The 24,788-nt window shown below is 36.1% G+C and overlaps 1 protein-coding gene across 3 annotated transcripts in view; it reads left to right on the top strand.

Moving 5' to 3' along the window:
- TTBK2 (tau tubulin kinase 2) overlaps positions 1 to 24,788 on the top strand; it is a 145,782-nt gene that overhangs the window by 45,782 nt on the left and 75,212 nt on the right. The window contains exons 2-4 of one of the 3 annotated variants that reach the window (XM_027084067.1): positions 7,594 to 7,695; positions 9,966 to 10,077; positions 22,247 to 22,320. In XM_027084067.1, the coding sequence (XP_026939868.1) occupies positions 22,309 to 22,320 (12 nt within the window). In that variant the 5' untranslated portion in view covers positions 7,594 to 7,695; positions 9,966 to 10,077; positions 22,247 to 22,308. The remainder of the gene's footprint in view (positions 1 to 7,593; positions 7,696 to 9,965; positions 10,078 to 22,246; positions 22,321 to 24,788) is intronic. The other 2 variants (XM_027084068.1, XM_027084066.1) reach the window with 2 other exon arrangements.

Raw genomic sequence — 24,788 nt, 5'->3', positions numbered from 1 at the left:
TACAGGGGTTGCAAAATGGTGATTTTTCTTATTTTCTTTTTCCTTCCAAATTTCTGAATTGGAATTATTCTACAGAGTAGAACTTTATTTCATTAGCTGTTTGTTTCCCCTGAAATAATAGTTATTACAAGAAGGGTAGGATAAAGGCTTGAATTTTTTCCTTTTTATTTACCAATTTTTAGAATACCAAGTTGTGCCCTTTTGTGAATAGTGAAGTGTTTTTCGTTTGTTTTAAAATTTTATTTTATTTATTTTTTTTATACAGCAGGTTCTTATTAGTCATCCATTTTATACACATCAGTGTATACATGTCAATACCAATCTCCCAATTCATCACACCCCCACCCCCACCCCCTGCCGCTTTCCCCTCTTGGTGTCCATACGTTTTTTCTCTACTTCTGTGTCTCAGTTTCTGCTCTGCAAACCAGTTCATTTGTACCATTTTCTAGGTTCCACATATATGCGTTAATATACGATATTTGTTTTTCTCTTTCTGACTTACTTCACTCTGTATGACAGTCTTTAGATGCATCCATGTCTCTACAAATGACCCAATTTCGTTCCTTTTTATGGGTGAGTAATATTCCATTGTATACATGTACCACATCTTTATCTATTCATCTGTAGATGGGCATTTAGGTAGCTTCCATGACCTGGCTGTTGTAAATAGTGCTGCAATGAACATTGGGGTGCATGTGTCTTTTTTTTTCTTTATTTTTAGCTGCATTGGTCTTCATTGCTGTGCACAGGCTTTCGCTAGTTGTGGCAAGTAGGGGCTACTCTTCGATGTGGTGCGCGAGCTTCTCACTGAGGTGGCTTCTCTTGTAGCAGAGCCTGGGCTATACGCGGGTGGGCTTCAATAGTTGTGGCACGCGAGCTGAGTAGTTGTGGCTCACGGGCTCTAGAGCGCAGGCTCCGTAGTTGTGGTGCACGGGCTTAGTTGCTCCGCGGCATGTGGGATCTTCCCAGACCAGGGCGCGAACCCGTGTCCCCTGCATTGGCAGGCGGATTCTTAAGCACTGCACCACCAGGGAAGTCCCTGCATATGTCTTTTTGAATTATGGTTTTCTCTGGGATGTGCCCAGTAATGGGATTTCTGGGTTATATGGTAATTCTATTTTTAGGTTTTTAAGGAACCTCCATACTGTTCTCCATAGTGGCTGTATCAATTTACATTCTCACCAACAGTGCAAGAGGGTTCCCTTTTCTCCACACCCTCTCCAGCATTTGTTGTTTGTAGATGTTCTGATGATGCCCATTTTAACTGGTGTGAGGTGATACCTCATTGTAGTTTTGATTTGCATTTCTCTAACAATTAGTGATGTTGAGCAGCTTTTCATGTGCTTCTTGGCCATCTGTACATGTTCTTTGGAGAAATGTTTATTTAGCTGTTCTGCCCATTTTGGATTGGGTTGTTTGTTTTTTTAATATGGGGCTGCATGAGCTGTTTATATATTTTGGAGATTAATCCTTTGTCTGTTGACTCGTTTGCAAATATTTTCTCCCATTCTGAGGGTTGTCTTTTCATCTTGTTTATGATTTCCTTTGCTGTGCAAAAGCTTTGAAGTTTCATTAGGTCCCATTTGTTTATTTTTGTTTTTATTTCCATTACTCTAGGAGATGGATCAAAAAATAGCTTGCTGTGGCTTATAGCAAAGAGTGTTCTTCCTATGTTTTCCTCTAAGAATTTTATAGTGCCCAGTGTTACATTTAGGTCTTGAATCCATTTTGAGTTTATTTTTGTGTATGGTGTTAGGGAGTGTTCTAATTTCATTCTTTTACATGTAGCTGTCCAGTTTTCCCAGCACCACTTATTGAAGAGACTGTCTTTTCTCCATTGTATATCCTTGCCTCCTTTGTCATAGGTTAGTTGACCATAGGTGCGTGGGTTTATCTCCGGGCTTTCTATCCTGTTCCATTGATCAATATTTCTGTTTTTGTGCCAGTACCATATTGTCTTGATCACTGTAGCTTTGTAGTCTAGTCTGAAGTCGGAGTCTGATTCCTCCAGCTCTGTTTTTTTCCCTCAAGAATGCTTTGGCTATTCGGGGTCTTTTGTGTCTCCATACAAATTTTAAGATTTTTTGTTCTAGTTCTGTAAAAAATGCCATTGGTAATTTGATCGGGATTGCGTTGAATCTGTAGATTGCTTTGGGTAGTATAGTCATTTTCACAATATTGATTCTTCCAGTCGAAGAACATGGTATATCTCTCCATCTGTTGGTATCATCTTTAATTTCTTTCATCAGTGTCTTATAGTTTTCTGCATACAGGTCTTTTGTCTCCCGAGGTAGGTTTATTCCTAGGTATTTTATTCTTTTTGTTGCAGTGATAAATGGGAGTGTTTCTTTAATTTCTTTTTCAGACTTTTCATCATTAGTGTATAGGAATGCAAGAGATTTCTGTGCATTAATTTTGTATCCTGCAACTTTACCAAATTCATTGATTAGCTCTAGTAGTTTTCTGGTGGCATCTGTAGGATTCTCTATGTGTCGTATCATGTCATCTGCAAACAGTGACAGTTTTACTTCTTCTTTTCCAATTTGGATTCCTTTTATTTCTTTTTCTTCTCTGATTGCTGTGGCTAGGACTTCCAAAACTATGTTGAATAATAGTGGTGAGAGTGGACATCCTTGTCTTCTCCCTGATCTTAGAGGAAATGCTTTCAGTTTTTCACCATTGAGAATGATGTTTGCTGTGGGTTTGTCATATATGGCCTTTATTATGTTGAGGTAGTTTCCCTCTATGCCCACTTTCTGGAGAGTTTTTATCATAAATGGGTGTTGAATTTTGCCAAAGCTTTTTCTGCATCTATTGAGATGATCATATGGTTTTTATTCTTCAGTTTGTTAATATGGTGTATCACATTGATTGATTTGCATATATTGAAGAATCCTTGAATCCCTGGGATAAATCCCACTTGATCATGGTGTATGATACTTTTAACGTGTTGTTGGATTCTGTTTGCTAGTATTTTGTTGAGGATTTTTGCATCTATATTCATCAGTGATACTGGTCTGTAATTTTTTTTTTTTTTGTAGTATGTTTGTCTGCTATCTTTTGGTATCATGGTGATGGTGGCCTCATAGAATGAGGTTGGGAGTGTTCCTTCCTCTGCAATTTTTTGGAAGAGTTTGAGAAGGATGGGTGTTAGGTCTTCTCTAAATGTTTGATAGAATTCACCTGTGAAGCCATCTGGTCCTGGATTTTTGTTTGTTGGAAGATTTTTAGTCACAGTTTCAATTTCATAACTTGTGATTTGTCTGTTCATATTTTCTATTTCTTCCTGGTTCAGCCTTGGAGGGTTCTACCTTTCTAAGAATTTGTCCATTTCTTCTAGGTTATCCATTTTATTGGCATAGAGTTGCTTGTAGTAGTCTTTTAGGATGCTTTGTATTTCTGTGGTGTCTGTTGCACCTTCTCCTTTTTCAGTTCTGATTTTATTGATCTGAGTCCTCTCCCTCTTTTTCTTGATCAGTCTGGCTAATGGTTTATCAATTTTGCTTATCTTCTCGAAGAACCAGGTTTTAGTTTTATTGATCTTTGCTATTGTTTTCTTTGTTTCTACTTCATTTATTTCTGCTCTGATGTTTATGATTTCTTTCCTTCTGCTCACTTTGGGTTTTGTTTGTTCTTCTTTCTGTAGTTCCTTTAGTTGTAACGTTAGATTGTTTATTTGAGATGTTTCTTGTTTCTCGAGGTAGGCTTGTATAGGTATAAACTTCCCTCTTAGAACTACTTTTGGGGCATCCCATAGGTTTTGGATCTTCATGTTTTCATTGTCATTTGTCTCTAGGTATTTTTTTATTTCCTTTTTGATTTCTTCAGCGCTCTCTTGTTTCTTTAGTAATGTATTGTTTATCCTCCATGTGTTTGTGTTTTTTATGTTTTTTCCCCTGTAATTGATTTCTAATCTCATAGCATTGTGGTCAGAAAAGATGCTTGATATGATTTCAATTTTCTTACATTTACTGAGGCTTGATTTGTGACCCAACGTATGATCTATCCTGGAGAATGTTCCGTGTGCACTTGAGAAGAAAGTATAATCTGCTGTTTTTGGATGGAATGTCCTATAAATATCAATTAAATCTATTTAATTTATCAATTAAATCTGGTCTATTTTGTCATTTAAAGTTTGTGTTTCCTTATTAATTTTCTGTTTGGATGATCTATCCATTGGTGTAAGTGAGGTGTTAAAGTCCCCCACTATTATTGTGTTTCTGTCGATTTCCTCTTTTAGAGCTGTTAGCGGTTTCCTTATATATTGAGGTGCTCCTATGTTGGGTGCATATATATTTATAATTGTTATTTCTTCTTCTTGGATTGATCCCTTGATCATTATGTAGTGTCCTTCCTTGTCTCTTGTAACATTCTTTACTTTGAAGTCTATTTTATCTGATACAAGTTTTGTTACTCCAGCTTTCTTTTGATTTCCATTTGCATGGAATATCTTTTTCCATCCCCTCACTTTCAGTCTGTATGTGTCCCTAGGTCTGAAGTGGGTCTCTTGTAGACAGCATATATATGGGTCTTGTTTTTGTATCCATTCAGCAAGCCTGTGTCTATTGGTTGGAGCACTTAATCCATTCACGTTTAAGGTAATTATCGATATGTATGTTCCTGTGAACATTTTCGTAATTGTTTTGGGTTTGTTTTTGTAGGTCGGTTTTTTCTCTTGTGTTTCCCACTCAGAGAAGTTCCTTTAGCATTTGTTGTAGAGCTGATTTGGTGGTGCTGAATTCTCTTAGCTTTTGCTTGTCTGTAAAGCTTTTGATTTCTCCATCGAATCTGAATGAGATCCTTGCTGGGTAGACTAATCTTGGTTGTAGGTTCTTCCCTTTCATCACTTTAAGTATATCATGCCACTCCCTTCTGGCTTGTACAGTTTCTGCTGAGAAATCAGCTGTTCATCTTATGGGAGTTCCCTTGTATGTTATTTGTCATTTTTCCCTTGCTGCTTTCAATAATTTTTCTTTGTCTTTAATTTTTGCCAATTTGATTACTTGTGTCTCAGTGTGTTTCTTCTTGGGTTTATCTTGTATGGGACTCTCAGCACTTCCTGGACTAGGGTGGCTCTTTCCTTTCCCATGTTAGGGAAGTTTTCAACTATAATCTCTTCAAATATTTTCTCGGGTCCTCTCTCTCTCTCTTCTACTTCTGGGACCTCTATAATGTGAATGTTGTGTTTAATGTTGTCTCAGAGGTCTCTTAGGCTGTCTTCATTTCTTTTCATTCTTTTTTCTTTATTCTGTTCCGCAGCAGTGAATTCCACCATTCTGTCTTCCAGGTCACTTATCCGTTCTTCTGCGTCAGTTATTCTGCTCTTGATTCCTTCTAGTGTATTTTTCATTTCGGTTATTGTATTGTTCATCTCTGTGTGTTTGTTCTTTAATTCTTCTAGGTCTTTGTTAAACATTTCTTGCATCTTCTCGTTCTCTGCCTCCATTCTTTTTCTGAGGTCCTGGATCCTCTTCACTATCATTATTCTGAATTCTCTTTCTGGAAGATTGCCTATCTCCGTTTCATTTAGTTGTTTTTCTGGGGTTTTATCTTGTTCCTTCATCTGGTACATAGCCCTCTGCCCTTTCATCTTGTCTGTCTTTCTGTGAATGTGTTTTTTGTTCCACAGGCTGCAGGATTGTAGTTCTTCTTCCTTCTGCTGTCTGCCCTCTGGTCTGTTTTTCGTTTTGAGTATCACTATGAGATCATGGATTTTTATATATTTTATTTTATCCCACTGCAGTCATTATTCTTCTCAGACTAAAATTTTCACTTTTTTTCGCTAGTGGAAGCCCTTTTATATTGGCTGCTTGTCCTTCTGATGTAACTTCAGTGTTCTTTGATATCATTCTAGCTTTCTGGCCCAGTACATGTTTCAGGCTCTCCTTGAACTTTCCCTTCAGCAGAGTTGGAATCAGGAACCCTTTTACTCCAAGATCCCTACTTCCTTGTTTTGGAAAACAATTGAGATCACGGTGTGGAGACTAGGACACTAATCGCTATTAGACCAACACATTTCTCTCAATAGGTTTTCATAAATACTAGATTTGCCTGGTTTTTTCTATGTGCACTTTTCAGTTTGTTTACATTGTTTATTTTATTTTTAAAAACATATTTCTGTTCTCTTTTAAATTTCAGGCTCTAAAAGGGCAGGAATTATGTACTTTTATTTTTTAATTTTGTTTATTTTAGTTTTGGCTGCATTGGGTCTTCGTTGCTGCGTGTGGGCTTTCTCTAGTTGTGGTGAGTGGGGACTACTCTTCATTGCGGTGCGCAGGCTCTCATTGCGGTGGCTTCTCTTGCGGAGCACAGGCTCTAGGTGCACAGGCTGTAGTAGTTGTGGCTCATGGATTCTAGAGCGCAGGCTCAGTAGTTGTGGCATATGGGCTTAGTTGCTTCGCGGCATGTGGCATATGCCCAGACCAGGGCTGAAACCCGTGTCCCCTGCATTGGCAGGGGGATTCTTAATCACTGCACCACAAGGGAAGCCCTGGAATTATGTACTTTTAAAGTTGACATATTATGCTTAGTGTTAAAATGATAGCAGACTGTGACTTTGTATTTGCTGATACATTTGTAAATGGAGATGTGGAGAATAGGATAACATTAACTCTTCTGTTTTGTCATTTTGTTAATAAAATTTAGTCTTTTGGTAAGAAAAAGAATTATTAAGATTCTGGAATAATTTGTTAAAGAGTGTTATAAATACTAGTTGATAAAGTCACCTTTTGATGACTATGGCTTAGATTCTCAAAACCATATTATATAGATGTTCAATTCTTCATTATTACAAAAGCCAGTCACTTGGGTGTTCCAGAAAATGGTTTCTGTTTGGTTTGGAAGTTTTTTTTAACCTTTGCATATAGGTGGTGTAATATTTTGGGAATTCAGAATATTGTGACTAAAATTTATCCTTATATCTTTTCATCAAAGGAAGTCTTCCTAGGATCTTTAAAAGTTTATATTTTGTTTACTTGCTTCCAGTTGAAATATAAATATATACCTAAGCTTATAAATAGTTTTTCTTTAAAAATATTCTGTAGATCAGGTTTCTCACTAATTCTTATGTGTCTTCCCTCCATAATGTGTTCAATCTAATGAATTATTTTTTACTTAAAAATCACGACTTAAATCAATGAGTGACTAGAAACTTGCCCAGCCTGTCTGTCCCATTTTAGCTCTTTACTTCATGCTGTAAATGAGCAACTCATCTTATCTCTTGTGTTCTTTCAAAGCACCAACTTGAGTAAAACTGAGGTTTTTCTCTTTATTCATTACCTTGGGTGAAAAAGTAATTAATTAAAAGCTTGTTGAATTATTTAAAAGTTTTTCTCCTCTACATCCTCTAAAAGTAAGTGAAGATCCTGTTAATATTAAGAAATAAGAGAGTAAATTCCACTGTTTGATAACCAAATAATTTTATTATTGTCAGTTAAAATAGTTAGGAATTAATTTTTCTTGCCCCATATAAATGCAGGGAAAAACTACCTTTTTCCTAACAGCCCATAAAGAGATTGTGATTTTTATTCTGACTTCTGGAGACTTTTTTTTTAAACCCTGAAATATTGGTCCTGGATTTTATTTTTGCCCTAGAAACTGCAGAACACAAGCTGAAAGTTGAGATGAAGGAAAACTATTACAGAAGATCAACTGCACCTCTTCTGCCTTCCCTGCTTGACGTCTCCAGCTACTGCTGTAATATGTGACCACTTTCTTACCCTAGTCATAAGAATATAAGAAATATGTAAATTCTGGATTAGACCTCTGGTCTGTTCAGTATAGAATGTCTATAAAAGTTATTCCAAATTTGCTTGCCCTCGTTAAGTTTCTGTTTAATCAAAGGGTGTGTTAGAAGATCTCTGATGACTCCTTTTATGGAAGAGCATAATAGTCAGACTCTGGGACCTAAAGGTTTGGGATAAACCCTTACCCCTCATTATATATTTTAACCTTTTAAAAACCTATCATCTGTCCTTTTGTTCATTTCAGCCTGTGCATTTTTTCCCCTTAAGGTAACTTTTACTTGCCCTGGTTAAGGTTTATCTTTTCTATCAAAGGGTGTTCGGCGATCATTGAGAACTTTATCTGTTAGTATGTCCATTTTAGCATTTCCTGACTTGAAAGATTTAACTTTATCTGCCAGTTTAGTGATTTGTCTATTCATTACTCTATTTGGGTTTAGAAAGATGACACGTAAGAAATATCGGGTTGGCCAGAAATTTTGTCTGGGTTTTTCCATAAGCTCATGTGGAAAGACCTGATCGAACTTTTTAGCCAACATAATAGAATAGGTCTAGATTATTTTAAGGAGCAGAGGTTTATTTCCTTGAAAGAGAATATAATGTATGTAAGTATATATATTTATATGTGCTTTATATGCGCAAAGAAAGTCTGGAATTGTATAGAACTCAAGAGGCCATTTGGAATGGTTATACTTGGCTATTGGAATTAGAAGGACCAGGGCAGGAAAGGCTCTTTTGCTGTTTCCCTTTATACCCTTCAGTGCTTAAGAAATTGAGACAAATATGCAAGCATTTCTTTTACAGTAAAAATGTAATTAAATGATAATAATAAATATCTTTAAAATCCATTCTTACTCTTTATCTTTCCTCACATTTCTGAATGCTTGAAAATACCTGGTAAATTAGTGCAGTATAGTGTAGTGTAATGTAATTAGAAAGCTGTTTTGTGTTGTGAGATTACTTTATAAATGATTGGTAATATCTTATTTGTGGGAAGATCTGTAACAGTGTTTGAGTGCTTACTATATACTAGAAACAGTGTTACTGAACGCTAGGCTCATTCATACATATCCTGCTTTAATATCTTATATCTCTCATATCTAATTTATGCATAAGATCTTCCATTTTTTTTACAACCCTTTTTAAGAGTGTAAATGTTCATGGTAAAAGAATTTAAAAATCAAACAGAAGAATAATGTGAAAAGTAAAAGATTTTTTCTCTTAGCCCTTCACTCTCCTTCTCTAACCACTCTTACTGGTTTCTTGTGTTTTTTTCCAGAAACGTTCAATACATATTTTAATCTATTTATCCACATATATACATACACATATATATATATAATTATATAGAATCATAATCAGATATAAATTCATATAATTATATGATTTATGGATATATTTGGATATATAATCATGTGATTATATAAGATATGTATAATAATATTATGTGTGTGCCTGTGTGTATGTGTGTGTATAAAATCTCCCTCCCTACCCATAACCCCCAACCACGTGTGGAATCATACTAGTATATACTGTCCTGCAACTTGATGTGACCCTTTAGATTCAGACAGTAAGGCTCATTTTCTATGCTCCTTTATGTTCTACAGAGGAGTGATCCTTCAAAAATACCAATAGGATCATGTCACCCCCGACCATTGCTAAAACACTTCAGGGCCTTCCTTTACTCAGGTAAATCCACCCACCTTAGATTAACATGGCATACAAAACCTTGAACTGATGCCTGCCTGCTTCTCTAGCCTCATTTCTTGAAACTGTTGGGCTTACACTCAGAGTGTTGGTCATCCTGAACTTTTTTTCAATTTCTTAAACAGTTTATAGCTTCTCATCTGCAGTTGGCTTCTTCTGTCTCATACTTTGGATAAGTACTTAGTCTCAGCATTTATAAAAATCCATAGGTAGAATAAGATTTAAAGAAGTAAAGCAAAGTACAATTAAGAACTTCACTTTTTTCCTAAGCATTTAATTTCCAAAAGTATATGTGCTTAAAAAAATGTGATCCTATTAGCTTGCTTGTTCCCTTTTCCTCAATAAGGTTATTACAGGATTTATTTATTTTTAAATTTTAATTTCTTATAACCAAATTTAACAAATAGTTTAGTCAATCAGTTCTACAAAATTTGTTATGAAAAGCAGTAGTCCAGGTTCTGGTTCCAGATAAGATGGAGTAAGCACACTTCACCCTGTCTCTCCCACTGAATGCAGCTATAAGACCTGGACAGAATGCTTGGAGTGGCTATTTGAGGACTCTGAAAAATAAATAGTAGGAGGCAGATTGGGGAAGAAGACCAGAATTCAAAGTACTACTGAACCGGCGGTGAGTTTACCATTTTTTTTTTCTTCCAGTACGCCCCAGCCTGAACTTAATGTATCCTGAAACTTGGACGTGAGCATTATTAACATGGACAGAAAAAGCACCATGAGAAGCCCTCTAGTTCTGACTCAAGGAGCAGGAAAGGGGTCTCCTAATATTCAGAGAAAATGTGGCAATCCCACATTTTCTCTTTTTTCTTTTTTTCCCCCCTTTTCTTCATTCTCTTGCCCCCAAGGCCTCAAGCAATCCTGGGCAGTAGCTGCAGTGGCGTCAGTGGGGCAGGCAGGAGCCTAAATCTCAGAGGGAAGGAAACCTTCCAAATCCCATTGCTTTTCTTCTCCCTCTGCTCTTCTGTTGCTTGGCCCTTATGTGGGCACAGTTACAGGAAGTACATGGCAGAATGGGGTTAATGAAGCCCCAGCTTTCTGCTGGAAGGATGAAAAAGCGAAGCCCCAGGAAACCAAAAGATTGCAGGAGAATGAGGAGCTTGGGAAACTGATCACTTAAAGTTGCTCACTGACTTCTGCGCTGACTTCCAAGCTGTGCGTGCATGGGTGTGATCCTAAACAGCGTACAAAACATTGAGGACTGAATTATGGGATAGACCACCACCAAGCCCCAAACTGGACACTGCGTGGAATGATTATGGAACACATTCAGTATGACTACAAAGGCTTTGCAAACTGAACTGAAATTGGAAATGCAGCCTGCAGAAGGATGGTCAGAACTTGAAGTGTGAACCCAACTGGGTCAATTACTGGCTAAAACAAAAACACCAACATTCTTGGTGGGACTTAAATAAGACTCAGATTCTCATAAGATAATATTCAAAACGTCCAGAATACAATCTTGAATTACTCAGCTTAAAAAGAACCAGTGAAATCTGAACTCACATGGGAAAAGACAGAAAACAGATGCCAGTGCCAGGATCACAGATGTTAAAATTATCTCAAAAAGACTTTTAAAATCAGCTATTATGACCATATTCCAGGAATGAGTGGGAAGATAGAAAGTCTCAGCAAAGAAATAGAAGATATAAAGAAGAACTAAACGGAAATTTTAGAACAGAGGAATACAATAATGGAAGTGAAAAACTCATTGGATGGGCTCGGTAGCAGAGAGGATATAAAGATGAATAAGTCAGTGAACTTAAAAATAGATAAGTAAAAATCCAATTTGAAGAATAGAGAAAAAAAGTTAAAAATAAATAAATAAGCAGCTTCAGAAACCTTGAGACTATCATAAGACCTAACATTTGTGTCATCAGAGACCCAGAATGTGAAGAGAACGGTTGTGGTGTGGCAAAAATATTTGAAGAAATAATGGCATACTGATTGGAAAGGAAGAAATAAAACTGTCTCTGTTTGCAGATGGCATGATTGTATATGTAGAAAATCCCAAGGAATCCACAAAAAAATTCCTACAATAAATGAGTTTAGCAAGTGGTTCAATGTCAGCCCACAAAAAGCAATCATATTTCTGTATACTAGCAATAAACAATTGAAAACTGAATTTTAAAAAATCCATTTATAGTAGCTCTCCCAAAATGAAAGAATTAGGTATAAATGTAGCAAAATATGTATGAGATCTCTATGCTGAAAACTGTAAAACCCTGATTTTAAAAAAAAGTAAGAATTTAAATAAATGGAGAGACATGTATTCATGAATTGGAAGATTCACTATAGTTAAGATGTTGATTCTCCTCAAGCTGATTTATAGATTTAAAGCAATAACAACAGCAACAACAACGAAAATCCCAGCAGCACTGTTTGTAGTTATAGAGAAACCAATTTTAGAATTTGTATAGAAAGGCAAAGGACCTAAAACAACCAAAACAATTTTGAAAAAGAAAAATGTTGGGGGAGGGTGGGAGGGAGGGAGACGCAAGAGGGAAGAGGTATGGGAACATATGTATATGTATAACTGATTCACTTTGTTATAAAGCAGAAACTAACACACCATTGTAAAGCAATTATACTCCAATAAAGATGTTAAATAAATAAATAGATATAAATTTAAAAAAAAGAAAAATGTTGGAAAAATCAAACTACATGATTTTAAAACTTAGTACAAAGCTACCACAATCAAGACTGTGATATTGGCAAAGGGAGACATATAGATCAATTAAATAGATTCTAGAAATAGACTCACACAAATATGGCCAAAGTTGCAAAGTGGAAAAAGAATAGCACTTTTGATAAGTGGTGTTGGAACAATTGGACATCCAAATACAAAAATAGTGAAGCTTGACCTAAACCACACACATTATACAAAAATAAACTTAAAACGTACTGCACCTCATCCTCCCAGACCAGGGCTCAAACTCGTGTCCCCTGCATTGGCAGGCAGATTCTTAACCACTGTGCCACCAGGGAAGCCCTCTCATTTCTTCTTGTACTTATAATTTTTACTTTATATTTTGATTCAGTACTGTTTGATGCATATTGATCTGTGAAAGTTATATTTTCATTTGAAATTGTCTCTGATAATAATACAATATTTGTCCTGATTATTGCTTCTGAACTGGAATTTTGAACTGGAATTTGACATTGTCTTAACAACCTCAGAACCACCATGAGGATTAAATGAGATGTTACATGTCCTGTGCACTAAATAAATATCAGCTATTATATCTCAAAAATAAATAAAATAAAATAAAATGTACCACATTTAAATGTGAAATATAAAGCTACACAGCTTTTAGAAGCAAACATGGAAAATCTTTGTGAGCTGGTATAAGCAAGAAGTCGTTTCACATGATACCAAAATCATGATTGATAAAAGAAGAAACTGATGAATTGGACTGAATCAAATTAAAAGCTTTGCTTGTGAAAGACACTGTTAAGAGAATGAAAAGACAGATTATAAACTGGGAGAAAATATTTGCAAATCACATACCTTCAAAGGACTTATATTCAGAATATGTAAAAACTCTGAAAACTCAACAGTAAGAAAACAATCTAATTAAAAATCTTTAATGGGCTTTGGCAGAGAGGATATAGAGTGGAATATCAGCTCAGCAAAAGATGTTTAACATAACTAGCCATTAGGGGAATGCAAATTAAAGTCATGGTGAATTCCTGCTGCACATCTATTGAAATAGTATAAAACTTTTGACAATACCAAGTGCTGACAAGGACTTAGAGCAACTGGAACCCTCATACCTTGCTGGAGGGGATGCAAATTGATACAGCTCCTCTGGAAAACAATTGAACATATACTTACCATATGTTCAATATGGATTCACTCTGTGACCCAGCAGTCCCACTCATAGGCATTTAACCTAAAGAAATGAAAACTTACATTCATACAGAAACATACACATAAATATTTATATCAGCTTTATTCTTAATTACCAAAAATATGTCCTTCAGGGAGTGAATGGCTAAATCAGCTGTGATATATCCATACAATGGAATACTATTCTGTAATAAAAAAGAATGAATTACTGATAAACACAACAATTCTTAATTTCTTCTTCTTAGGGAAATCACTTCAGGAACCTCCTAGTCTGCTCCAGCTAGGCCTGGTTATTTTCTACATTCACAGCTATTGTCCTTGGATCACCCCGCAGTTTCTTCCGGGGGACTCCCCTTGCTTCTCTTTTGTATTGTATGCCTTGTTGAATCCCTTTCTCTTTTTCATTTATTCTCATTTTAGTGAAGCACCTCTCTACTAACTTCTTGAGTAAAGGGTGCGTGGGAGATATATTTTTGAGACCTCTCTTGCATGTCTGCCCTGATGTTAAAAAACACTGGCTGGATATAGAATTATGGATTGAAAATAATTTTACTTCAGAAATTTGTCTTCAGACTCACTGTAGTGGTTGAGAAAGGTAATTCCCATTGTGATTCTTATTACTTTGGCAACTTGTTTTTTTCTTTTTCTCCAGTGTTGTGCCATTTGTGTATTTTCATTTAGTAGGCCAGGCTGTGTCCTTTATTGAAACTTGCAATCTGAAAGTTTTTCTTGGGAAATTTTCTTGAATTATTTTGTTGGTGGTTTCCACCCATTTATTTTATCTATCTTCTCTTCTGGAACACCTACCTATTATGCAGATATTGGGCCTCTTGTAGTGGTCTCCTAATTCTTTATCTTTTCTTTTTTTAAACATATATTTGTTTATACATTTTTGTAATAGTTTAGTACATTTTAAAAATAGGGTGAGGAAATCATGCTCTTTTTTTTTTTTCATTCTAATCATAAAAGCCTGCTAGTTTTAAATTGGCAGGATAGGATAGTTGTGATAGGATAGTCTTGTTTAAATGATGAACTTCCCTGTAATGGTTATCTAGACTGAAGAGTTTGGAAACTTTCTTCTGCCTTTAGCTCCTGGTGAGCTACTTAGAACCTAAAGGATTGTTAGATGGGCATTCTCATGAATGCTGATAGAAGCCTTTATTCCTTAGGCTCCTTGGCTGAATTATTTTTCCTAGGGATTTAGCTTAGAAGACACCCTTCCTTCTTTTGGTATCACTGTCAAGTTAACTCAATCAAGCTCCGAGCTCTATGATGTATTCTAATTTAATCTCTTGCTTTCTCTGTAATGCTTATTCTTCATTTTTATAAGCTATAATTTGATCTTGTACTGCCTATATTGGTCTTGTAATACATTTATTGCTTCTAACAAGATTGTAAATTCTTTGAGGAAGGGACCTAGCCTTATACTTTTCTATCTCCCATTGGTTTGGATATTTTATGAGTTATTATTAGGGTAGATACGATTTGTTTGTTTTTGGTGAGGAGTGGGTAAATAGGAGGAGTAAATGATAGATAGATAAGGAAGCTACTTTTGTTGTATCTTTAGTAGTCTAATTGTCCAGCTTTGCAGAATCCCCTTATTTGCTAATTTGTAATTAACCTGGAATTTGTTCTTTGAATTCCAGAACATCCCCATTTAATGGGTTAGGGATACTTCTGGTTCAGGTTTTCACTTTATTACTGAATGGCTTCTTTTATTTAAAAAGAAAAATAACTGATGCCCATTTTGGTTGATTTACTTTCCTCTAGCAGCAAGTTATGTAAAATTACTTGCCTTTTGCATGACATTTTACTCTTATTAATATTTAACACTGGGATGTGGACCACCAAACCACCACCTGCCATAGTTTTAAGCTCTTGAAAGCAAGAATAGTAGATGATCATCTGAAATTGTAAGAACAAAAAGATTGTTTAGGTTATGGGTGATATTTTGAGTGGTTGGTAAAGATCTGGTTTGTATGTTCAGGATTCCTTTTGTCTTTTAGCAGATTTCTAAGAGTAGACACATAAACAGAAAGTTAAAATTCGTTTGTTGATATATTTCCATGCTGTGTTTTTTTGTGGTTAACAACCTATGATTCCTAGTGATCAGTGCTGCCTTGCTGACTTCTCTTCTTTCTCTAGTTCCATCTGTGCACCAGACTCTGCTGCTCTTCTTTGTCTCTAGGGAACTCTTATTTTAATTGTCTTGTTTATTTTTTCCCCCTCAGTGCCTGGCTCGGTGACTAACTTGCTAAATATCTGAAAATCTAATCCTGAGTATTAATTCGTTAATATTACCTCCTACAGGGATATTTAGATTTTTAAGAGCTGTATTTGATTTGAGGAGGCAAGGTTGAGGGAAATAAATGTGAGCAAAAAATAAGGTAGAACATTTGTGAGGGACAATGAAAAAGAAACAGACTTCAGAATGTATAATTCTTGTTAAACTGAAGGAAATGAGGTTTGATAAGTAATGTAGAATGAATCTTGAATTCCAGGCTCACCATTTTAATCTTATTTCTTCAGGCATTATTGTTTATGGTCTCTTGAGCAGGCAAATGATAAAAACAGTTATTTGGGGGAGATATCCTATGAATAGTGTGTGGGTAGTGACATTATGGGACATGTTTGGCCTGGTCCACTGAAGTACAGTCAGATTTGACAGAATGGATGGTGCCAAAGAGAGGCACATGCTAGGTGAGCCTGGTCAGTAGAGCCAAGATTTGAACTTATGTCTGTCTCCTTCCAAAATTAGTGCTCATAATCACTAAGCTTTAATGATAGTAATAGGGAGCATATATTGAGCATTTATTAGGTACCAGGCAGTATATTAAGGATTAGACATACTTTAGCTGATTTCACTTGTGCAGTAACTCTTTGAGGTAAGTGCTATCTTACTCTTCATGTGGCTTGTAGAGGTTAAGTAACAAACTAGCAAGTGAAAAAGCTGATATTTAGCTCAAGCAGTCTTGAGCACATGCACTTTTCCTGCACACCAAGCTGAAAGATTTAGAGGTGGGATATGCTTTAGTTATATTTTGATGGTTTCCTTTGCTGTGCAGAAACTTTTTGATTTAGTGTAATCCCACTTGTTTATTTTTGCATTTGTCATCTTTGCCCTTGTTGTCAAGTCCAAAAAAATCATTACCAAGGCTGATGTCAAGGAACTTACCCCTTGTGTTTTCTTCCATGAGTTTTATGGTTTCAGGTCTTATGGCCAAGTCTTTAATCCATTTTGATGGATTGTTGATAGTTGATTTTTGTATATGGTATAAGATAGGGTCTACTTTTCATTCTTTTGTATGTGGCTGTCCATTCGATGCTCTTTTTTCCTGCGATTATCTTTTCCATATTGTGAACTTTATCTTCATGTTGGTTTCTTTCACAGTTGAGAGACGATTGCCCATAGCAACTGGAAGGGGGCTATATTCTTTCTCTTTAAGTGTAACATCGCTTCTCATAATTATATGAAGGTATTGAGTTTTGCTCTGATTAGAACATCCCTGAAACAATTATACTTGTTAGAGTAATATCATGCATTGATTATCTTAAGTCTTGAATATCTAGTTTTCTTTCCATCACCAAAGTGATCTCAATTTCTAGATTATTCTGATTGACTTAGAGCAATTAATGCCCAGCCTTGCCGGAGAGTGAATCAGACTCATTGAGATAGTGGATATACAATTGAGGAAGATCGTTCCCCAAGGGAAATTTGGGTGCTGTTAGTATGGAGGAATGAACACTGAATAGTTAATCAAGAAAATGATTTATAAATATATTATCTCATTTAATTTTTTTCAATAGCTCTGCTGAGGAAACAGAGACTTGTTCAAGGTCCCATAATTACTAAGTGGCAGAGCTGAAATCTAACTCAAAGCCAACATTTTTTCTTTACAGCAGTATTGTGTCTCCTTCAAAGAAAAATAATAGGTTGTCCTGCATCATATATGGCATTAATGACCCTACCTTCTAAGATTCAAAAGTGATTTTCTACAGATTCCTTATTTAAAACTTAATCATCACAAGGTACCAAAAGTTACGGGGTACCGCTTAACAGTACTTAGAAGGAAATTTATAGCAGTAGACACCTACATTGTGAGGCCAGAAAGATCTTCAGTAAATAACCTAACCTACCACCTTATGACACTAGAAAAAGAAGAGCAAATTAAACCTAAAGCAAGCAGAAGGAAGGAAATAATAAAGATTACAGTGGAAATTAATAGAAGAAAACAGAAAAACAATGGGGAAAAATTCACAAAACCAAAAATTGGTTCTTTAAAAAAATGAACAAAATTGACAGACCTTTAGCTAGACAGACCAAGAAAAAAAAGAAGACAAATTACTAAAATCAGGAATGGAAGAGGGGACATTTCTGCTGACCTTACAGAAATATAAAATGGATTATAACAAGGGAATGCTATGGACTACATGACAAAAAAATAATTTACATGAAATGGACAAATTCCTAGAAAGACCTAAACTGTTGAAACTGACTCATGAAGAAATAGAAAATCTGAATAGATTTCCTTCTCAATCTCCTTCACCATTTCCTTTTTCCTTCCCTGACGTGTTGGTGTTCTGGCGTTGACCCAGTTCTCTCAAACTATCCATCTTCTTTGGGTAGTCAACTCCGTTGACAATACACAGATCTATTACTTTATATAGTTGACCTCTGTTAAACTCTACCCTTAAATTTCTAACACAACTTGCATGTCCTATAGATAAATCGGTGCAAAATCCCCAAACCAGAAATTTTTTTTTTTTTTTTTTTTTGTGGTACGCGGGCCTCTCACTGTTGTGGCTTCTCTGTTGCGGAGCACAGGCTCCGGACGCGCAGGCTCAGCGGCCATGGCTCACGGGCCCAGCTGCTCCGCGGCATGTGGGATCTTCCCGGACCGGGGCATGAACCCATGTCCCCTGCATCGGCAGGCGGACTCTCAACCACTGCGCCATCAGGGAAGCCCTATCCCCTCTCATACTTTTGTCTTGGTTTATATTAATGCAGTTTACCTTGTCCACTTAGCTTAAGCTAAAAGTCTTCCTTCACTTTCTTCTCTTCCATAATCTGTCTTTTCTGTCTCTTAAAGCTTAACTTGAAAGCTTAATTCTCACTCCCAGTGCTTTAATTTGAACCTTCCTTATCTTTTACCTCCTCTGTCGTTTTAACCTCCTATTACCTCGTCTGTCGTTTTAACCTCCTAATTGATCTCCCTGCCTTAATCTCTTACATAAATCAGCATCTAATGGTGAACAGCATTACCTTTCCAAAACACAGGCCAAATCATGTAGCTCTCATGCTTGAAAACCTTTGAACTGCCTCCTCCCATCCCCAACTGTCACCCATTATCTAATAATGAGTCAAATCTGAATTCCTTTATGTGGCATATAAGACTTCAGTGTACTTTTCTTGCCTCAGCATGCCCCCCACCTGAGCCTACCTTTTAACTATTATCCAGCCCTCTAGGCTTGTTAACTCTATTAATTATCTTTCACATATGCTTGGACCCTTCACACTTTGTGTCCTCTTAGAATACTTTTCTCATATATTTAAAATTTAGTGATTTAACTCTCATGAAAAGTCTCATAAACAAAATTTTCACATCTTCTGTGTGTTCACAGCAATTTGTCTGTAATGTAGAGCTCATCATACTGTATTACAATTTTTTGTTTATATATCTGGGCTGCGAATTCCTTGAGGGCATGGGTCTTAATTTATCTTGTATTCCTAGTGCCTACTTTAATTTTTGGCACATAGTAGGTCCTCTTGTCTGTGTTTTGTCATAGTCTTTATTTATCTTTTAGTTTTAATATTTATTTACAAGGTGTTACTTGACTTTAAAATCTGTTTCATTTGTTTCTGGCGTAATGGATAAGAACAAAGGCTCTAAAATCAAACTGCTCCATCATTTTCCAGCTGTGGGGTCTTGAACAAAGTACTTAACCTCACTAAGCCGCCATTTTCACATTGGAAAAATAGGGAAAATAATAATACTTATGCTATTAAGTTGTGAGGATTAAATACATATAAAACATTAATATAATGCCTAGCATAGTATGCTTCCTATTATGCATGCTTTATTAGTTATTGTTATTTCTATTAATTTGTTCATTCACAAATATCAGTCAGGTGTTTCACTCTTTGCCAGGTACTGTGGGGTAGGTAACAGAACAGACAGACATGGTCCCTGTACTCATGGAGTGATACCTCAGTTTGTACTAGTTATTATAAAAGTTATTTTAAGAATTGCTCTAAGTGGTGGTGAAGAGTTACTGTTTCAGTTAAATTGTAGTTTCTCCGTACTTCCAAAGATTTGTACATATTTACTGAACTAACTTTATTAAGTAGTTTCATTGCATATATCTAAAATATAAGATCAGTAGTGTACTATGTTATAATGTATGAGATAAGAACTCATTAAGCTCTTGCCTAAGGCAGTGAAGATGTACCAGGGAATCCTAGAAAATTTGCTACTGACTTTGTGTTTTGGTTACCCAGTAAAGGGTCTAGTTTATTTGATTTTTATCGTTTTAAAAGTAGGATGGTTTTAGTATCAAGAGATAAATAGTATTCTGACGTGACTTATCATAAAGATATTTTTAAAAGGGCATTCCTAGAGGAGTTAAATTTCACATGGCCTTTTGTTATTAGATGAGTTAAACGTCTTTGTAATAGAGATGCTGCGTTTAAATGTTACATGATAGGAAGGTGGAATCTTGAGGAATGGATAATAAGAAAATACTTTAAAATGATTTTTTAATTGTTTCTATGAAGCTGAGGAAAAGAGTAAGTTACCAATTGGTGGTCATTTTAATCCTTTCATTCTTACTACGATTTATTAGATGACTTAGTTTTGCAAACATATGTAAAATATATGTAAGGTGATGTACATACATTGTACACATTGTGAATTATTGTTCCCATTGCACCTGTTCTTGCTAGTTATGGCCCTTTTCAACAAAAGCACAGAGAATGAGAGAACAACGTGACAACCTAGATGCAAAAGAGAAGTGTGGAATTATTAACTAACTTAAATCTGGACTGTATTTATATTTTAAATCAGTCAGTGGACTAATTCTTTTTGATTGTTGGGATGTATTTCTTAACAGTCTATCAAAATTTGTCATTCTAGCTCTCGGTCTGTGACTTCCTCTCTTTTTAGGCAAGCTTATTCAAAGATTGCCCTCATTGTCTCATGTTCCATTTACTCTGTAACCCATTATAGACTAGATTCTGCCCTTTCCACTCACCAGTGACTTCCTAATTTTTTATATTAATGAGCACTTCTCAGCCTTTCTATAGTATTTGTCACTGGCCACTTCCACCTTAAAATGCTCTTCTCCTTTGGATTCTGTGATCTATATCCATTTCTTATAGTTTGCTCTCAGGCTGTTACTGTTTCCTTCATGGGCTCTTTTATTTCTGCTCATGCTTTAAATGGTTCATTTTGTAGAATTCTGTTCTTCGGTTTCTTTTCTTCTCATTATTTATTCTTTCAACTTGGAAATCTTCCATTTATGTTTGTAGTTCCATCTGCCTTCCATGAACCAATCCTTCCCCAATGTATTTCTGGAGTTCAGCTTTTTGTCTCAGCACCAGGCTTGAAATTACAATTGTCTACTGAATTCAACTGGTTGTCCTCAAACTCAACATTCTGATATCCCTTAAAATCTATGCAACCTACTATATTCTCTTATTTTGGTACAACTTTTACTTGTGCCAATTTCTAGTCAAAAACTATATCTTTAGTATCTCTCAGATTTATCCTATTTTTTAATCTATCTATAATACATAAGATTCAAAAAAAAGGTTCAAACCCTTATTCTTTCTCTTGAGATATTGTAACTGTCAGCAGAGTGACCATTCTGCCTCCATATTTGAGCTCTCTGTAGTCGATCTTCCTCATTGCTACCATAGTGATGTTCTAAAATGGAATGTTTTAAGTGTTTATCTTTTAGATGCTTCTCACTACACAGCAGTAGTTTCCAAATACCTGGATGTTTCAAAATCATCCATGGCCTGTCTGCTTTTGGGTCATTTAGAGAACTTTTGAAAGCTCATATCCTGTATCTTCTGCCACAGATTCTGAATCAGTATAAAGTTTAGGAGTTTTCAAAAAGTTTCCCAGATGATTTTGATAAGCAGCCAGGGTTGGAAAATATTGACTTATACATATGGTTCAGATTCCTTATCGTGGAGTCCAAGACCCTTCTGGATTTGGTGCCTGCCTGTTTCTCCAGCATCATCTCATTCTGTTCTCCCTCCCTTCATTAACTGTTCTCCAGCCTGATTCCCTCTTCTGGCCCTGGAATCCACCAGTCCTGATCCTCTTTTAGCACCTTTGTTTGCTTTTGCTGAATCAGGGGCAGGACCCTAGCCTCTCTCTGCTCCATCTCTGCTTCCCTCTGCATTCTAGCCACTAGCAGCTCCTTGGATTTCACATGTGGAACTCAGGTTGAAAACCGCTGAGCAAATCCAAATCAATAAGGCCCAGAAAGATGAAGGGACTCACTGAGTCTATAATGGTGAATGGCAGACCATATCTAAAATTCAGGGTTTATATTCCTAACATAGTTCTTATTTATTGCTCTTCTGTGCTTTCAGATGTATCATGTCTGGGCAAGTTGATCTGAAATGACCTCTTAATTCTTTCCTTCCTAAATAAATTATCATTCATTTGTTCCCTCATTTACTTGTTTGTTTATTCATTTAGTAAACATTTATTTGACTATAGAAAGAGCAGTGTAGGATATGGAGAGAGATGGGTAGAAAATTTGAATAATACTAATTTCCTGTCCTTAAGGTTCTTAAGATAGGTCCTTTACATTCGATCATAAAATACTATATAGAAAAACAAATTATTAATTTTTAAGAAGAGAAACTATAGTATAACCTTTTCTACTATCTTCTTTCTTTCTTTCTTTTATCCAGGGAAAGACCATGTTTGTAGATTTATTGGCTGTGGGAGGAATGATCGATTCAACTACGTGGTCATGCAGTTGCAGGTAGGTTACTTTGAAAATGTATCTTAAAATTGTCCAGTTTTGATCAAAATACCTAATTATAGTAGATATGAATAAAATTAACAACATTCTTGGTATCATCTCAGAATGTTTTATACTACGCAGATGGAACTTTAAACAGACCTGATAACAGATTTTTCCAAAGGTGGAAGGGTTGTCTCTGTCAACTATTTAGTTGATGCATATCTTCATTGATTGTCATCATTGCAAAGTTTTTGATCCCCACATGGATTGCTGGATATAATATGAGTTTTGTCCTGTCCCTGTCCCTTCCTTCTCCACTTTTCACTACCTTAAGGGCTCTAGTTTTCCATTTTCACAAGTATCAACCTTGACTGCTTGAAAATTTAAAAATAAGATGAGATAGAGGAGAAATGCCATTCCTCTTTCTCTTTATCATTAACATAGCTCTGTTCCCCTATCCTTTAGATGGAAAGTGGAGTTGGGTTGGGTAGCAGATGCAAGAAATTCAGAAAGGGAGCATTGAAGTAATGACTACAACAAGGAGAAGAGAGAAATCACCCCATTCTCTCTGACACTGCCTCTGCCCCTGAATGAACACACACACACACACACACAGCTCTGAAACTGTAGTCACCATCAGGTGACTATGTGTGACTATGTGTGACTATGTGTAAAAGCCATGGTTTAGGGACTTCCCTGGTGGTGCAGTGGTTAAGAATCTGCCTGCCAATGCAGGGGACATGGGTTCGATCCCTGGTCCAGGAAGATCCCATATGCCACAGAGCAACTAAGCCCGTGTGCCACAACTACTGAGCCTGCGTGCTGCAACTACTGAAGCCTGTGCGCCATAGAGCCCATGCTCTGCAACAAGAGAAGCCACCACAATGAGAAAGCCTGCGCACCACAATGAAGAATAGCCTGCGCTCGCTCCAACTTGAGAAAGCCTACTTGCAGCCACAAAGACCCAACACAGCCAAAATAAATAATAAAAAAATAAAATAAAATGAAGGCCATGGTTCACTTTGCTGCCTAGTTTAGGGTCCTCACTTCATCTTTAGCAAAGTTTGTTTTAGGCATTTAGTTCTTTTATTTATTTATTTTTTCAACTTAGCTACATAGTAGTGATTTCAGAGACATAGATCCTGGCCTAACTTCTTCCTCTTCTTTTTTGTTTCCCTCAGCTATCCTTCAGCATTTGATTTAGATCTATAGATATTAATCTCCCTGCAGACTGTAGCCTTAAAGTCTTTGAATCGTGTGATTCACTACTCTTGAGCCAGCATAGTTTTGTTTCTTGAAGTAGCTATCCCTGTATCTTTTTAGGTCATTAGTATGGACCATTCTGTCTTTCACTTTGATCAATAATAATATAACTTTTTGTATGCTATTTTATAGTTTTCTTCTGGATTTATCATGCATCTTATTTGATCCTTATCATATCCCCTGAAGAGGATAGGACAGGTTTTATCCCCATTTTGCAAATGAAGAGACTTAAGCTCAAGGAGGTTTGTGGTTTGCCTGAGACTGACTAACTTGATGGGTGTTAGGACTTGATGGAAGCCTGAGGCCAATATTCTTGGCACAATAAAACTATTTTTGTCTTTAGGCTACTACTGACTGGAGAACATGGACAGTCTTTTTTAGTCTGCAGTCTCTCTCTCAGTCCTAGCATATACTCGGTTTTATTTTATTTGCACTTAACCTTAATCTCACTTTCTGGAAATGGGAAGGCTCTTAGTCTGGGAGAACTAAGGAGGCTGGTGTATATCAGATAACGATGGCTTTTGTGACCTTTGGCAAGCGCCTATGGACCCATACAAGAACCTTTCAATTTGACTTGCATGCTGTATTCTTTCCTGTCATGCGGAAATTAACCCACCATTAACCTCCCATCCCTACAGTTATGGTTGACTTGATTTGAGGCAAGACTAAAGCTGTTATAACTGTTCAAGGGTTCTTTCTCTTATTTGACATACTGAAGATGGCTGCTAGGGTTTCCCACATATATTTTAATAAAATGTATATGCTCAGACCCAGCTTCTCACTGACATTTCTAATTTTTTCTAAAAACCCTCATTGTTCTGAAGTTAACTTCAGTCTTTTCCTCCTGGCAATTCAATTATATAATATCTGCTGTTAAAAACTTTAAGGAATAATCCTGTTTCTCTTGTAGAAATTCTAGCTATTTACCATTAAAATGGGTCTGAAATCTAATAGGGTTCAAGCAGTCACACATGTTTCTTTTCTCATTTCTACTAGGAAGACCTTGGCCAGGTCTCATTTCATATCCTGTCACTATTGAGGCTTTACATGATCATCCTTAGTATAGCCAAAGGGTGATATTTTGTGATAGGCATATCACCTAGGAAGGGGCAAAAAATGCCTGTAACCAGTACAGATGTGGATCTAGATTGCCTAACATCAGGACTGCTATATATATTATATTTATTTATATATATATATATATATATATATATATATATATA

This window comes from Aethalodelphis obliquidens, unplaced genomic scaffold (assembly GCF_003676395.1).
Source record: "Aethalodelphis obliquidens isolate GAN/ISIS:26980383/991018 unplaced genomic scaffold, ASM367639v1 scaffold51, whole genome shotgun sequence".
In the NCBI taxonomy this organism is placed as follows: Eukaryota; Metazoa; Chordata; class Mammalia; order Artiodactyla; family Delphinidae; genus Aethalodelphis; species Aethalodelphis obliquidens.
Note: the sequence above shows the minus strand (reverse complement) of the source record. Positions and strands in the feature narration are given on the sequence as shown.